Source organism: Castor canadensis, chromosome 8, assembly GCF_047511655.1.
Source record: "Castor canadensis chromosome 8, mCasCan1.hap1v2, whole genome shotgun sequence".
Lineage (NCBI taxonomy): Eukaryota > Metazoa > Chordata > Mammalia > Rodentia > Castoridae > Castor > Castor canadensis.
The window spans coordinates 13,941,262-13,956,437 of NC_133393.1; the positions used below are offsets into that span (position 1 = coordinate 13,941,262).

The window sequence follows — 15,176 nt, forward strand, 5'->3', positions numbered from 1 at the left end:
TCGGCTTAGACTACTTTCTTTAGAAAGCAGTTTAAAGTTACTGGAATCAGGTAGAGAATAATGGATGACACAAGGGGGAGGGGATGGAACCAAATCAGTGGAGGGCTGGAGGTCCTGGAGCAATGACACCAAGCACATCTTTCTGCTCAGTTCTATTCTGCCCTCCTAGAGTCTTTTGGGGTTTTTATTTTTTGCATCACTAGGGTTTGAACTCAGGGTCTTGTACTTGCTAGGCAGACACTCTACCAATTGAGTCACTCGGCCAATTTTATTGGGTATTTTCGAGAAAAGATCTTTCTTTTTTTAACCAGGGTGGCTTCAAACTGTGATCCTCCTGATCTCTGCCTCGAGAGTAGCTAGGATTGCAGGTGGGAGCTTTTTTGTGTGTTGAATTTAAGGCCCTGTGCATGTTAGTCAGGTGCTCTTCTACCGAGCATACCCCCAGCCTTTTCTAGAGTTTTTGTTTTTGATTTTTCAAATAGGATCTCATTATGTAGCCCAGGCTGATCTGAATTCACAATCTTCCTGTCTTTACCTCCCAAGTGCTGAGATTACAGGTGCCTTCCTAGATTTTAAAGGGACTTAAAGCTTGAGTCTTTCATTAACCCCTTCTCTGCTCCTACTCTAACTTGCCATCACACTTCCATCGCCCTCACCTGAGCGTGAGGACCAGGCTAGCCAGAAACTAAGTAGCTGGCACTCTATCACCAGGTTGTCAAGGTAGGACCTGATCACACTGTCGACCGTCTGTGAACTGGAGGAAGGGACCCATATCTGCCAGGTAGTCCTAACCAAGCCCCCACCAGACTCCATGAAGGCACATGGCCCCTCCTGACCAGTATGGAGAAGGAATAAAGAATGCCATTTGTGAGCAAAAGCTGGGAATGAGTCTCAGAACCAGGTTGTAAAAAAGGCTTCTTTATTGAGAACAGCAAGTGTAAAAACAAAACAAAACAAAAAACCCCACAAAACAAACAAACAACAACAACAACAATAAAAGTGAGAGGCAGGAGTGGCCCACCATCCCCTCCTCTAGGGCCCACCCCTACGTCCCATGCCCACCCGCCCCACGCTGCAATTACATACAAAAACCGCCCATGGTGCATACAAAAAGGGCGGGTTATATAGTGTCAAAAGCTCCTGAAAACTCCTTCATCTGCCAGGCACTTAGGATGAGGAAAGGAGAGAAGAGCGGGGAAAAGCATGGGTCTGGGTTAGTGTGCACAAGCCCACAGTGGAGAGGACTCACTTGCTGTGTCCTCCAACATCATGGTCTAGACCCCCAAGTGGAACCTGTAGGCCAAGAGACTGGTTGGCCCCATGTGCCCAGAGTTAGCCTGGAACTTGAGTAATATTTAGGATCCCCCAAACCCAGCTCATCCCCAGACTAGCCCTCCCCAGACAAAGTTGGCAGATGAGCGGCAGAGCTGGACCTGACCAAAAGGATAAGTCACAGGCCAGAAATTGGGGTTACCTGAGGCACCCACACTGTCCCTCATGAGGGAAGGGGTGGCAAAGAAAGATGCCCAGCCCAAGGCCTGAGACACCTGGTCTGGGTCCCAATCAGCCTCTCCCAGGGCTAAGGGGGAGGAAGAGAAAAGCCCAGGCACTGCCCAGACCTTGGCAATGCCTGCTGTGCTAGGGCAGGGACCCCAGGGCTGAGGAGGAAAGGGGTCTTGCCCATCATGCTGCAGGCTCCCCTCAAGAGGTATCCTCTCCTGCCCACGCCATCCTGAGGCACAGCCTGCGGGGCTCTCTCCTCACAGCTTGCTGTCTGCCGGGCTGTCTCCCAGGGTGTTGGCAATCTCACTGAAGGAAGGCCGGTCCTTGGGGCTGGGGGCCCAGCAGCGCTGCATCAGCCGGTAGAACTTGGAAGGGCAGCCCTCGGGCTGCGGAAGTCGAGCCTTCCCAGCCTGCAAATCTGCAGGGAAAACAGTGAATGGAGTATTAGCCCAAACTTATCTGCCCAGTATTTGATGGAGGCTGCAATGCCCACAAGCAGCCACATGAGGATCGCTCTGGGGAAGGCTAGCCAGTGATGGGTGGGCACTAACTCGTGGAGTATGCAACAAGTATCTAAGGGGTGACTCTTCTGCCCCCAGCTCACACTGGCTGATAGGTAACGTCTCTGCGGGAGCTGAAGTGAATTAATGAACAGGCATCAGAGCAGCTGGGACAGATGCTGGGGCAAAGGCTATCCACCAACCAGTATGAAAGCATTTCAATGTGTTTTTCTGCGGTACTGGGGACGGAACCCAAGGCCATGCATATGCTAGGCAAGCACTCCACCACTGAGCTGCACCCCCAGCCCACGTTTCAGTATTCTGACAACTGAAGCAGTCATATCTGTGTATGTGCTATTTACCATCCATGAGCGGGGAGGCAGGCTGCATGGCCGGAAGGTGCTGAGCAAGCCTGGGAGCAGGCATCAGAGACATGCACATCTGGAATCATCCCTCAGGAACACAGTAGCCTACCTGCCAGCACTTCATCATCTGCCTGCCCACCATGGGGCATCTCTCCATGAGTGAACACTTCCCACATCAGCACACCAAAGGCCCAGACGTCAGACTTGGTGGAGAAGTCACCCTCCAGGATGGCCTCAGGGGACATCCAGCGCAGTGGCACCCAGGCCTGGCGGAAGTGGTAGTACTCACTGCAACAGAAAAGCAACATTAGGAGGGAGGTAGATGAGGCCACAGCCTGGGGCTCCAACCCTGACCTTCATGAAGGCACTCAGAAACTGTAACACAAACACTGAGCACAGGGGGGCACAGGGTCAACTCTGGATGACCCTGTGGATGGTTTAAAACTTTCATTAATGGTACACTGCCAAATCCCAGTACTGCCAAAAAGCCAAACCAAGCCAAATGAACAAAACAAAAAACTTCCATTAAGGACCATATTTTGTTTGGATGCTGATGACTCAAGCCTGTAATACTAGCTCCTGGGAGATCGGGATCAGGAGGAGTGAGGTTCCAGGCCAGCTCAGGTAAACAGTTTATGAGACCCCCCATCTCCAAAATAATCAATGCAAAATGGACTAGCGGTGTGGCTCAAGCAGCAGAGTGCCTGCCTTACAAGCATGAAGTCCTGAGTTCAAACCCCAGTCCCGCCAAAACCAAAAAACACATTTTGCATATGTGTCAATAAAAGAAAACTAATAATCATAGATAAACTCTATTTTTTCTTTTTTTTTTTTTTGCAGTACTAGGTTTTGAACCAAGGGCTTACACCTTGAGCCACTCCACCAGCCCTTTTTTGTTATGGCGTTTTGTGATAGGGTTTCGCAAACTATTTGCCCAAAGTTGGCTTTGAGTCGAAATCCTCCTGATCTCTGCCTCCTGAGTAGAGTAGCTAGGATTACAGGCGTGAGCCACTGGCACCTGGTTATAAATACACTGTATACTGGTTTAAAAAGATGTGAAAAACAGCTGGGCACTGGTGGCTCACGCCTGTAATCCTAACTACCTAGGAGGCAGAGATCAGGAGGATGGTAGTTCAAAGTCAGACCAGACAAATAGTTCTTGAGACCATATCTCGAAAAATACCCAAAACAAAACGGGCTGGAAGAGTGGCTCAAGTGGCTGCCTAGCAAACATGAGGCCCTGAGTTCAAACACCAGCATACCAAAAAAAAAAAAAAACGGAAAACAAGATCTTCATCAGTAATAAGCCAATTGTGACCAAAGCAATAGTCAGATAAAGCAGGGGCAGTTGGAGCTAGGGCTAGGGTGACTTGGGAGGAGGTTCCCAGGAAGTGGCATGCAGTATGTCTCGGCACTCCAGAGTGGTCTCTGGCCATGTGGGCCAAGATTTAAGTAACCCTTCAAAATAATTACTGAATTCAAGAAGTTATAGGGGAGCCATACATATTAACTGATTACATTTTCCTAGTTATCACAGAAAGATTGATCATTTTTTATCACTAGAGAAAACTGACTTATCAGGAAGCCCACTGCACCTTTGGAAAAAGAGGGAGGAAGAACGTACCCTTCCAGGTCCTTGAGCTTTGGACTTAGCAGGCACTCAGCCCTTTCCTACACCCTTAGAAGCTGCACCTGTCCTCCACCTCACACCCTCAGGGAAGGGGTGGTAGCCCACCCTACGGAGGCCCTTCTACCTGTTGTACACATCCTTGCTGAGGCCCAGAGCTGACACCTTCACCTGTCTCTGGGCACTGACCAGGCAGTTGCGAGCAGCCAAGTCCTTGTGCACGAAACGATTGTTGGACAGGTGCTCCATGCCCAGGGCCACCTGGGTGCACAGGGCCACCTGGAGAGAGAAGAGAACCTGTCAGAACAGCCCAGGACTCAGGGATAAGGTGACCATCCTGGACACAACTTTTAGTTGTGCTACTCCAAGGCTCTTCGAGTGCTGCTTAGGAAGCCCCAAATGACAAAAGTGGCCTCAGTTTCATCTATAAAATGGGATAATACAGTACCTGCCTCAATGGAATTTTGGGAAGCTGAATTAAAGTAGTGCGCTGGAGGCGTGGCTCAAACAGTACACGCCTGACTAGCAAACATGAAGCCCTGAGTTCAAACTTCAGTATCACTTAAAAAAAAAATGCTTGGTACCCAGCAAGTGTTGGACAGTTGTTGAGTAGGAAAATAAATGGACAGTAATTCCACCTTATATCTTATTTTTTATCTTTTTTTTTTTTTAAATCTTTTTTTTTTTTTTTTGCAGTCACTGGGGTTTGAACGCAGAGCCTACACCTTGAGCCACTCCACCAGCCTTTTTTTGTGTTGGGTTTTTTTGAGATAGGATCTCAGGAACTATTTGCCCAGGCTGGCTTTGAACTGTAGTCCTCCTGATCTCTGCCTCCTGAGTAGCTAGGATTACTGGCGTGAACCACCAACATCTTTTTATACCTTTATGAGTTGCTTTTTTGCCTTTTTCCTTTAAAAGTGTGTATTTTTTACAAGCTATATAAAACTGTGTGTGTGTACCACGTGTGTATGAATAAGACATACATGACTGAGTGCATCCACGGAAAGGAACTAGAAGCTAGAGAGTAGACAGGTAGAAAACTTTGGGCTAACTTTTTTTATTATTATTATTGCAAAAAGAAACAACCAGGCTGGATGCTGGTGGCTCACTACTGTAATCCTAGCTATTTGGGAGGCTGAGATAGGGAGGCTCACAGTTGGAGGCCAGCCTGAGATGGAAAATATCCCATCTCCAAAAAATAACTGGAACAAAAACTGGACTGAAGGTGTGGCTCAAGTAGTAGAGTGCTTGCTTTGCAAGCACAAAGCCCTGGGTTCAAACCCCAGTCCCACCTAAATAAATAAATAAATAACAGGTGCAGTGTATACACCTATATTCAAGAAGCTAAAACAGGAAGATCACTTGAGTCCAGGAATTTAAGAACAGTCTGGGCACCATAGCAAGACCCTGTCTTTAAAAAAAAAAAAAAAAAATAGAACAAAGCCAGGCATGCCTGTAATCCAAGCACTCAAGAGGGTGAGGCAAGAGGATTGTGAATTCCACTCCAGTCTGGGATGCACAGCAAGACCTTGTCTTAAAAAACACACATACAGGGCTGGCTGAGTGGTTCAAGATGTAGAATGCCTGCCTAGCAAGTGTGAGGCCCTGAGTTCAAACCCCAGTACCACCAAAATAAAAAAATAAATAAAGGTGATTTAAGAAACACACATACATATAAATAAATGTTTTTAAAAAATCAACAATGCTGGCACCTCAGAAACCTCAAGGGTTTCTTCTCAATGCTGTATTCTACATTCTCCCTCACCTTAAGAGGTAACCACTAGGGCTGAGGGCATGGATCAAGTGGTAGGGCACCTGTTTAGCAAAGCGTGAAGCCCTGAATACAAACCCCAGTATTGCAAAAAAAAAAAAAAAACCAAAAAAAAGAAAAAAGAGGCAACCACTGCCCAGACCTTTTTTCCCCCCAAACCTTTGTGATAATAATTTCTTTCTTGTTTTTCATAGTTTACCACTTCCACACATGTTTGTAAGCAATACAATCTGGTCTTGCCTATTTTGGAGTCAGATAAAGCTGGAAGCACATGAAATGTTACCTTTTGTGCCCTAACTTTTTTCACTCCACATTGTGACATTCATCTTAAAAAAAAACAATAAATCATTGTTCTTGTTTTTTTTTTTTATCATGAATATACACCATAATTTAATCAAAGGCTATGTGGCTTGTTTCCAGTCCTGGGCTCCTGAGCACCACATTGCTAGAGTACACTTACAGGTGTGCACATGAGTGAGTTTCTCTGAAGGCACCTGGGGAGTGGTGGTCATGGACTATGAGTATCTCTAGCTCTACAAAATAATGCCCAGTTATTTTCCAAAGTGAGAGAGCACTGGGAAGATTTTTCACTGGTACCCTTTTCTGAATTTTGAGCCATGTGAGTGCCAAGCCAGCTGTATTATACATATTACACATAAAATGTGATTAAATCAAATTAATATTTTAAAAGTACATATTACTGCACTGAACAAATATGAGTTCAGCATCCACTATGTGTTAGATCCAGCAGATACTAGTAGAATATAACAGGACTGGCCAAGACAGGGCTCCTGGTAAGAGGACAGACAAAGAAGGAGACAAGAACTGTGCCTGCAGAAGGGTACGACCACCAGGGATTGGTGAGTCATGCCAACCAGTAAAATCAGAGCACCGTGACAGTGCTTGTAAAGGACACATGGTCCTTTCGCCTCTATGCCTTATCCAAACCTTGGGAGCAACTGCAGACAGATGTGTGGGACCTGTAGCACTCCCTTATAGATAGTAACAAGGCAAACAGAAAAGCAAAGAGGTCCCTGTGACCCATGGAAACTACTGGACAAACTGCTGGCCACCTATGTGTTTCTTCAGACATATAGACTCGTTCTCAGGATCCCTAAGGGAGAAGTGACCCATCACGTAATGCAATCATGGAGGGACAAAGATAAGAACATGGCCACTAGCCAGCATCACTGTTGATCAAGGAAATACAAACTAAGACCCAATGACATATCGCTTTATACACACCCCACTGCAGAGGTTCAAGTCTGTCTTCAACTTATCTCAAATGATCCAGAAGAAAATTGTCTTTCTAATAACATTCCTATGTACATTAAAAACAGAGAATGATAAAACAAATGGAGCAAAATATAAACAACTAAATCTGGGTGAAGGTTTGCAGGAGATTCTTGATCGGTTCTCATACTTTTTTTTTTTTCTGTACTGGGGACTGAACTCAGGGCCTTGTGCTTGTTATGCAAGTGTTCTACTACTTGAGCCTTGCCCCCAGTCCTTTTGCTTTTTAGTTTACATTTCAGATAGGGTCTTCTGCTAACTTTGTCCAGGCTGTTTCCAAACTGTGATTCTCCTACCTCCACCTCCTGTATAGCTGGGACCACAAATGTGCACAACCAGACTTGGCCTTTGTCTTCTACACTTTAAAGTATGAAACACCAAAATTAAATCTTACCAGAAACACACACGCACACACACAGCCAATAAGCACCTTAAAAAAACAGTAACTACCACATAAGCAAAAGCAGGCTAAGTGTGGAACAATAATGAAAGTATGTTATGGAATAGCCAAGGATTATTTGTGCTTTATCTGAGTCTATGCTCCTAAGGCCCCAAAAGGGAATGGGAATGGCAGGAGCTCCTTAGTGCAAGGAAGAGCGCAGCCACTCCGAGGAGAGTAGGGTGGGGTGGGTTCAGTGGCAGAGCACATACTGAGCATACTCAAGGCCCAGGACTTCTAATAACTAAATAAATGGGAAGGGGACATGTGGCGAACACCTACTGTACATCAGGCCCCGTGCGAGGGAGCTGCCTTTCCTTACACACATGCATGGAGGCAGTGCTCCTCCTCAGCACTGCCTGAGGAGCCTAGCCAGGCTTTATATCCCTGGTTAGCTTCACCAGTCTGGCTCCCAGAGTCACAAGCAGGCCAGCAGAGGAGCTGCCTCTCCTGGAGAGGGGTCACTCAAAGACAGTTCTTCTCAATCTTCTTTTTTTTCCCCCCTGGTACTAGAATTTGAACTCAGGGCCTACACCTTGAGTCCTTTTATGTGATGGGTTTTTTTGAGATAGGGTCTCATGAGCTATTTTCTAGGGCTGGCTTCAAACCACGATCCTCCTGATCTCTGCCTCCTGAGTAGCTATGATTACAGGTGTGAGCCACTGGCACCCAGGTTCTTCTCAGCCTTCTTGTGCACTGGCCAGTGAGATTCCTGTGGGCCTCTTCTGGAAGTGTGCTAACTACAATCATAGCCTGTTAATATGAAACCAATTTATATGAAGGAAGGAGGGGAAGAGGAATGGAGGGAGGGAGGGAAAGAAGGAAGGGAGAGAGGAAGAGAGGGAAGGAAAGAAGAAATGGAGGGAGGAAGAGAGGGAAGGAAAGGAGTGAGGGAGGGAGGGAGAAGGGGAAGGAGGTAGGGAGAAAGAAGAAAGACCTGTTGACTAACAGCACTTAGGAGGGGGAGGCAAGAAGATATGGAGTTCAAGGATAATCTTGATTATAGAGCAAGACACTGTCTCAAAAAAAAAAAAAAAGAATGAATGAATGAAAGAAATGGAATAGAAAATATCAGAGCACATCACACTTAGTAAGATATCAAAGTACACATTACACACGTATGTGTACTGACATAACACGGGTTGAGATGTAAAATGAACTTTTTGTTACTGTAGGTCTCAGTCAAAGAAGTTTAAACAGCAATGGTTTAAACCTGCACTTGTCTAAAACAGTAGTCACTATCCATCTGGCTATTTAAATTTAAGTTAATTGAAACTTAGTAAGATTTAAAATTCAGCTTCTCAGTGGCTCTGACCACTTTCAAGCATTCAGCAGCCAGATGAGGCTAGAGCCAACCATCCTGGCTAGCACAGAGAACCTTCAGTCATCATAGGGATTCTATTAGACAGCCCTGAGCTAAACAACCATCAGGATGGACCTCACTACATAGGCCAACGTATAGCCTGACACTGGATTAACACAAAAGTGCTGCATGAGCAACGCCATCAGAGTTGGGGAAAATGAGGAGAAGCACATCTTCTTTACTTTATTACTTTATTAAGGTAATACTTTATTACCTTATTAAAGTAATACTTTATTACTTCATTAAAGTAGAGGCCACACCCCCCAAACAAACCCTGGAGGACCATCTTCAGAATGCTCCAGCCAACAACCCTGCTGCTGGGTCAAAGCCCCAGAGCACTGTCCTCTCTGTAAGTGGCAGACAGAGGCTCCAGTCATGAGCCCCCATCAGCCTGCGATTCCCCTCAGCTGCCCTCTCTGATCTGGCTCACAGCTGAACAGTGGGCATCTAGTCAAGGGAAACAAGAGGACAGTGGGCTTGGTGTAGTTACTAACATGCTCTTTCTAGAGACACAGAGCTTCTGGAAATACAGGCTAGGTTAAAAGGGAATTCTGTTAGACCTAACCCACCCAATGAAGTGTTTCCTTGCTGCTTGGCAAGACACTATCAGAGGCCATTGGGTTAATTTTTAAATACTGTTATAAAGACCTGTTCCTTGGTAAAGATCAGACCCACTTCTTCCTTTCCAACTTTAACACCCAACAGCTTGCCCAAGCCCGGGCTCGCCCACTGTGACACTACTGAGCTGTTCCCACAATGGGCTTTCTGGTTCCCTCACGGCATCAGACTGCGTAATGTATGGCCCTCCATGTGTTCAGCTGATCCTGTGTCTCCACTGTGCAGGTGACCCCCAAAGCAAGCACAGGTCAGTGCTCTGCCTGCAGTCCCTGCTCTGACATCATCTTATCAGCTACTCTGACAGGCATCACATACAGTTATGCCAACTCCCAGGACCTGTCTTTCATTTTTATCTCTTTTTGGTTTTGGCAGTACTGCAGACTGAACTCATGGAAATTGCTTTACCAGCTAGAGGTAGGCAAGTGCTCTACCGCTTTGAGTCACCCCAGTCCTTTTGCTTTTTGTTTGTATTTTGTATAGAGTCTCATACTTTTGGCCTGACAGTCCTAGGAAAGTGAGCCTCCTATCTTCACTTCTCAAGCAGCTGGAATTATACGTGTGTAACACCACACCTGGCCTGTCTTTCATTTTTGTCACCTCCCACTGCTATCTTGAAATTCTCTTGGAGCTCCCCTTAGCCACCCACACCGAAGACAGCACCTCTGTTCCAATTTTAGCTGGCTAGGGGTTTGACTGCCCTACCACTCCACCTCCCTCTAAAAAGTTGGCTCTTCCTCCTTTCATTTCTTCCCCTGGGCCCGGGGAATATAAAGTGACAGAATAGCTCACAACTTTATCAGCAGAAAGAAGCACCTACACATTTTAGTGTATCTTTGCCAAGAATTTTCATTTTCATAGAATCCCCAAAAGCAGTTCTTTTCAAACTGCTCAATATCCATGTGAGTTTAAACCATTTTAGTGGGTTTATAAAACAAAAAGAAAAAGTGTCAGGCATGGTGACGCATGCCTATAATCCCAACAATCAGGAGGCTGAGGCAGCATACATGAGACCCTATCTCAAAATAAACAAACAAACAAGAAAAGATATCAAGTTTCTCAAATACAATGTTGTAAAAGTTTTAATTTTAGGTATGGAAATGTACATGCTTGTTGGGGGCGGTGTAAGTGTATGCATGCTGGGGCATGAGTAAAATGCATTTCTTACAGGAGATTCTAATCAAAAACTTATTTTGAATCCACTGGTCTCCAACATGGCTCCCCAATTTAATTTTTTTCCTTTGGTGTTGGGGACTGAACCTAGGCTTCAAGCACTTGGGCTCCTGGAATTTTAACGAATTTAAGAATGAGCTGGTGTAGTGGTACATGCCTGTAATCCCAGCTACTTGGGAAGCAGAGGTGGGGCATCATAGTTGGAGGCCATCCAGGAAAAGTTAGAGCCTCTGTCTCAAGAACAAAAATGAGGGGCTGGTGGTGTGGCTCAAGTAGTAAAGTACCTGCCTAGCAAGCTTCAACCCCTGAGTTCAAACCCTAATACCAACGGGAAACAAACAAACAAAAAAAACTCAAAAAGGCTGGGGGCCGAACTCAAGTGGTAGATCTCTTGCCTAGCAAGAGTAAGACCCTGGGCTTAATCCTCAACACTGAAAAAACAATCAGCTGGAGGGGCTGGAGTTGCACTTAGCAACAAGGCCTGGATTCAATTCCCAGCACCAAAAAAGGATCAGTTGCCCTTAGACCCCACTTTCAAGAATTCCGAGTCCCTCATTCTGTGGCATGGTCCAGAAATCTACCTTGTCTTGACACAGTGTCTCTTCTATCTCTTTTTTTGGCAGTAGTGAGGATTGAACTCAGGGACTTAAACTTGCTAGGCAAGGGCTCTAGGACTTGAGCCACGCCCCAGTCCTGAGCTGAAGTCTATGTCGCTCAGGCTGGCCTCAAACTCCTGGGTTCAAAAGGGATCCTTCTGCCTCAGCCTTCTGAGAGGTGTGCACCACCTCACCTAGCAAAATCTGTACTTTTTAAAAAAGCAGTTCCTTTTTTCTAATTCAGAATATTGTCCTTGAAGAATGCGGAACTTGGCTTATTAAAACTCCCTCATCAAATCAAGATGCTATGGCAAGCCAGGAGCCAGTGGCTCGTGCCTGTAATCCTAGCGACTCAGGAGGGAGAGATCAGAAGGATGGAGGTTTGAAGCCAGCCTGGGCAAATAGTTCAAGAGACCCTCTCTCAAACACCCATCACACACAAAAAAAGGCCTGGTAGAGTTCTCAAGGTGTAGGCCCTGAGTTCAAGCCCCAGTACCGCAAAGCATGGGAGAGATGTTTAGCGAAGAGAGATGTTCGTCAGATGACCTCAGGTCACATGACAAAGGTTAACTACTCACTTTCTATCAACCTGTCTTCATTGTTATTGTTATTATTTTCTGACTGGCAGTACTGGGGATTGAACTCAGGGCCCCACATTTGCTAGGCAACTGCTCTACCACTTGAGCCACACTCCCAGCCCCACTGGCTTTTGTTGTTGTTGTTATTTGTTTGTTTGTTGAGATATGTTCTCAATATGTAGCCTAGGCTGGCCTGCTTCTGCCTCTGGGATTAGAGGTATGTACCACCACATTTGTCTAGATATCAGCCTATGTCCCTGTCCCAGCCACAGAAATCAAGGTATGATCCTCTCTCTCCTGAAGCCATCCCCTTCCTGCCATTGAACTACTTCCTGTCCTTGAGAACTGAACTCAAATGGCTTTCTCTACCAGGAAACCTTCTTTGTTAGCCACAGCTGTCTGTCCACCTAAAGGACAAGGAAATCTTCCACATCTTTTATTGATGCCTCCCACTCACTTCCCGTTGTGCCGCAAGCCCTTAAGTCTGTAAAACCATACTCATTTACCTAACCTCCCCCTAGACCATGAGTGTCCAAGGGGGAGACACCCACTCACAGTGTGGGTGCTCAAGGCCACACCCGGCACCACAGCCCGTGGACATGCCATGCTTGCTGCTTCTCTGCATAGGGCACACTGTAGGCAAGCAGATGCCCTGCTCTAACAGGAAGCTTGACCACACGACAATACAAGGCTACTTTTAGGGTACACAACTTGGGCAATTCACTTAACATCACTAAGCCTCAATTTGTCCACAAAATGGGGATAGTACCACCTATTTCAGTGGACTGCTGTGATAATTAGCACATGCAAGGGCCATAAGACCTGGCCTCAGGGAGCACTGAATAAATGGTACCTCTGTCACTATCACTGCCCTTGTTCCTGGCCTATCCTTAGGGACCTTCCTCCCCACTCGCCCCACCTTGTTCTCACCTTCTGCTTGGTACTGAGGGGCTGTGACTTCAATTTTTCATCCTTGCTCTTGGAAATCCTCAGGAACTGTTTGAGATCTCCCTGAGGGAAGAATCAGGCATCTGTCAGGGCAGAGCCCAGTCATGGGTTCTAAAACACCAGACCACAAAAGCACTTAAAAAAAGAGTCCCTGCTCAATGAAGGTGAGAAACCTGAACCGAATACCCACCCAGCCCGCTCAGAGCTGGGAGATTTGAAAAGCGGCAGTTTGAGGACCAGCGCGGTCAGGGCCTGGAGCGCTGGGCAGTGAAGAGGAAGGGCTCTGGCAACGACAACCTGGCAGAGAGGAAAAGGCTCATGCCAAGAGAGAAACTGGGGGGTGGGGAAGGAAGAAGGTAAAGATGGAGTGAGGAAGGGAGGGAGAGAAGGAAGAAAGAAGAAAGGGAAGAAGGAAGGGAGAGCAGGAGGGAAGGAGGAAGACAGGCTTGGCTAGGTTCTGATAGGCTTATTATTCTCAAGTGTTGACAAGCCTTGGAAAGAACAAAACAACAAACCAAAGAAAATGAGTCAGGAGGACATGGAAGACATCCATGGAGAGTGCAGTGAGAAGCCCCAGAGAACTTAGGAATGACCCCCAGACACAGACAGGAGAGATGGGGTGCTGGTGAAGGAACGGCAGTTGTCTCCCAAAGAGCTGGGAGGGCAGGGAGCAGAGCATCTCCAGGGGGCAACGGTAGGCAGGTGCATGGCGCTCTTGGCTGAGCCACAAAGGCAAGGCCTCCATAGTGTTTCCCAGTCTCTGCCTCCTGCCCTGTCAGCACATCATCCAGCTGAAGACCTCCAGGTCCCTAGCCCACAGCGTACCAAGTCCACATACTCCAGCACCATGTAGTGGGGCTCGGCCTCCCGGCACAGCCCCAGAAGCCGCACCACATTGGCATGGTTCAGCTTCCCAAACATCTCAAACTCCCTCCGGAAGTCCAGCTGCTGCTGCTCATCCTTGCTTTGAAGGCTCTTCACAAGCACCAGGGATTCTGCCACGCCCTCCTCCAGGCCCTGCGCCTTCGCCAGGAACACCTCCCCAAACTCGCTTTTCCCTGTGGGTAAAGGACTGCCTCAGCCAGCTGCTTTTACCCAAGCAGAGGAAGCTGCTGACTGGGGCAGGGGGCTATGGCCTCTTTAGACAGTAGGGGGTCGGTCTTTGCAGCACCCACCACCAAGGTGGCACTAGACCTGGTTCTACAGTGGGCTCCCTTCCATCCTTGGGCTTCGGTGACACCAACAGTAAAATTAAGGGTTTGGTATAAAAACATTGCCAAAGGGTGGTTTGCGTGAGAATTTTGGGTGGCTCATGATACACACATCCTAATGGTTACAAATTTTACGTATGTTAGGGAAAAATTTAACAAGCACAAACCCATAATTTCTTACATTTTTTCCTAGAATAAAGCTAAGTTCAATTCTTTTTTGGGGGGGTAGGGAGGGCACTACTGGGGTTTGAATTCAGAGCCTCACACTTGCTAGGCAGTTGCTCTGTCACTTGAGACACTCCATCAACTCATTAATTCTTTTTTTAAAGGGAGTCAATTTAGCAAAAACGCCAAGTAAATAATACTATAGATAGGACACAGGAATGATACAATCTGTGTAGGGCTTATGACTAACACACAGGGAACCCCCAGGACCTCTACCTGTCCCACCATCTCTAGCATGCTAGGTTTCAGGGACATCAGAACCACTATCACCCCATGGCCTGGCCTTAAGACAGAGCCGATGCCCTGAAGTGAAGCAATGGCAGCTGTAGCCAAGGCAACATACCCAGTGTGGTGATGGGCTGCAGGCTGGCCCGAGAGAAGTGCATCCTATCACTAGTGCTATGACGCTTGTTGGTGGCCGAGGTGCCGGAGCCCAGACTGGTCAAAGCCACTTCCTCTTGGATCTCTGCTGAGGGTTGCCCATTCTGCAAAGGCCCACCTGTGAACAGAGACACAGGAGAGTATCACAATGAGACCTGACACTCTAGACACCGCAAGGACCTCAGTTCCCTCCCCTATTCTCCTATGCCTGCTGACTGGGGTCCAGTCAGTGTTCCACATGAAGGGCCAGTCCCACTGATAAAATGATGGTGTTTGGGAAGAGGCCAGGATAAGGCAGGCATCCCTCAGGGGTTGACTACTTATTGATGGAGCTGATTAGGACCTCTGAAATGAACATACTGTAGGAGTCTAATCTGAAGCACTGGTCCTGAATACTATATCTACATATGGGTTTTGGGTTTCATGGGACCTCCTATGTGCAAAGCCCTGAAAAGATGCAAAGGAGAAATCACACAAGGGAGACCCAATCCCTGCATCTGAGTGCCTAAACTGACTGGAGACCTAGCAATTCCCCTGAGTATGGACAGAGAGATCACCCCTGTGGAACCCTGACTAGTGGGGTGGGAG

General features: G+C 47.0%; 1 protein-coding gene across 2 annotated transcripts in view; it reads right to left on the reverse strand.

Moving 5' to 3' along the window:
• Positions 1 to 902: 902 nt before the first annotated feature.
• Positions 903 to 15,176, reverse strand: part of Ptk7 (protein tyrosine kinase 7 (inactive)) — a 61,304-nt gene continuing 47,030 nt past the window's right edge. For both annotated transcript variants that reach the window (XM_020157240.2, XM_074082149.1), the window contains exons 15-20: positions 14,551 to 14,706; positions 13,597 to 13,829; positions 12,754 to 12,834; positions 4,123 to 4,274; positions 2,478 to 2,656; positions 903 to 1,921 (exon numbers count right to left, since the gene is read on the reverse strand). In XM_020157240.2, coding sequence (XP_020012829.1) covers positions 1,761 to 1,921; positions 2,478 to 2,656; positions 4,123 to 4,274; positions 12,754 to 12,834; positions 13,597 to 13,829; positions 14,551 to 14,706 — 962 coding nt within the window. In that variant the 3' untranslated portion in view covers positions 903 to 1,760. The remainder of the gene's footprint in view (positions 1,922 to 2,477; positions 2,657 to 4,122; positions 4,275 to 12,753; positions 12,835 to 13,596; positions 13,830 to 14,550; positions 14,707 to 15,176) is intronic.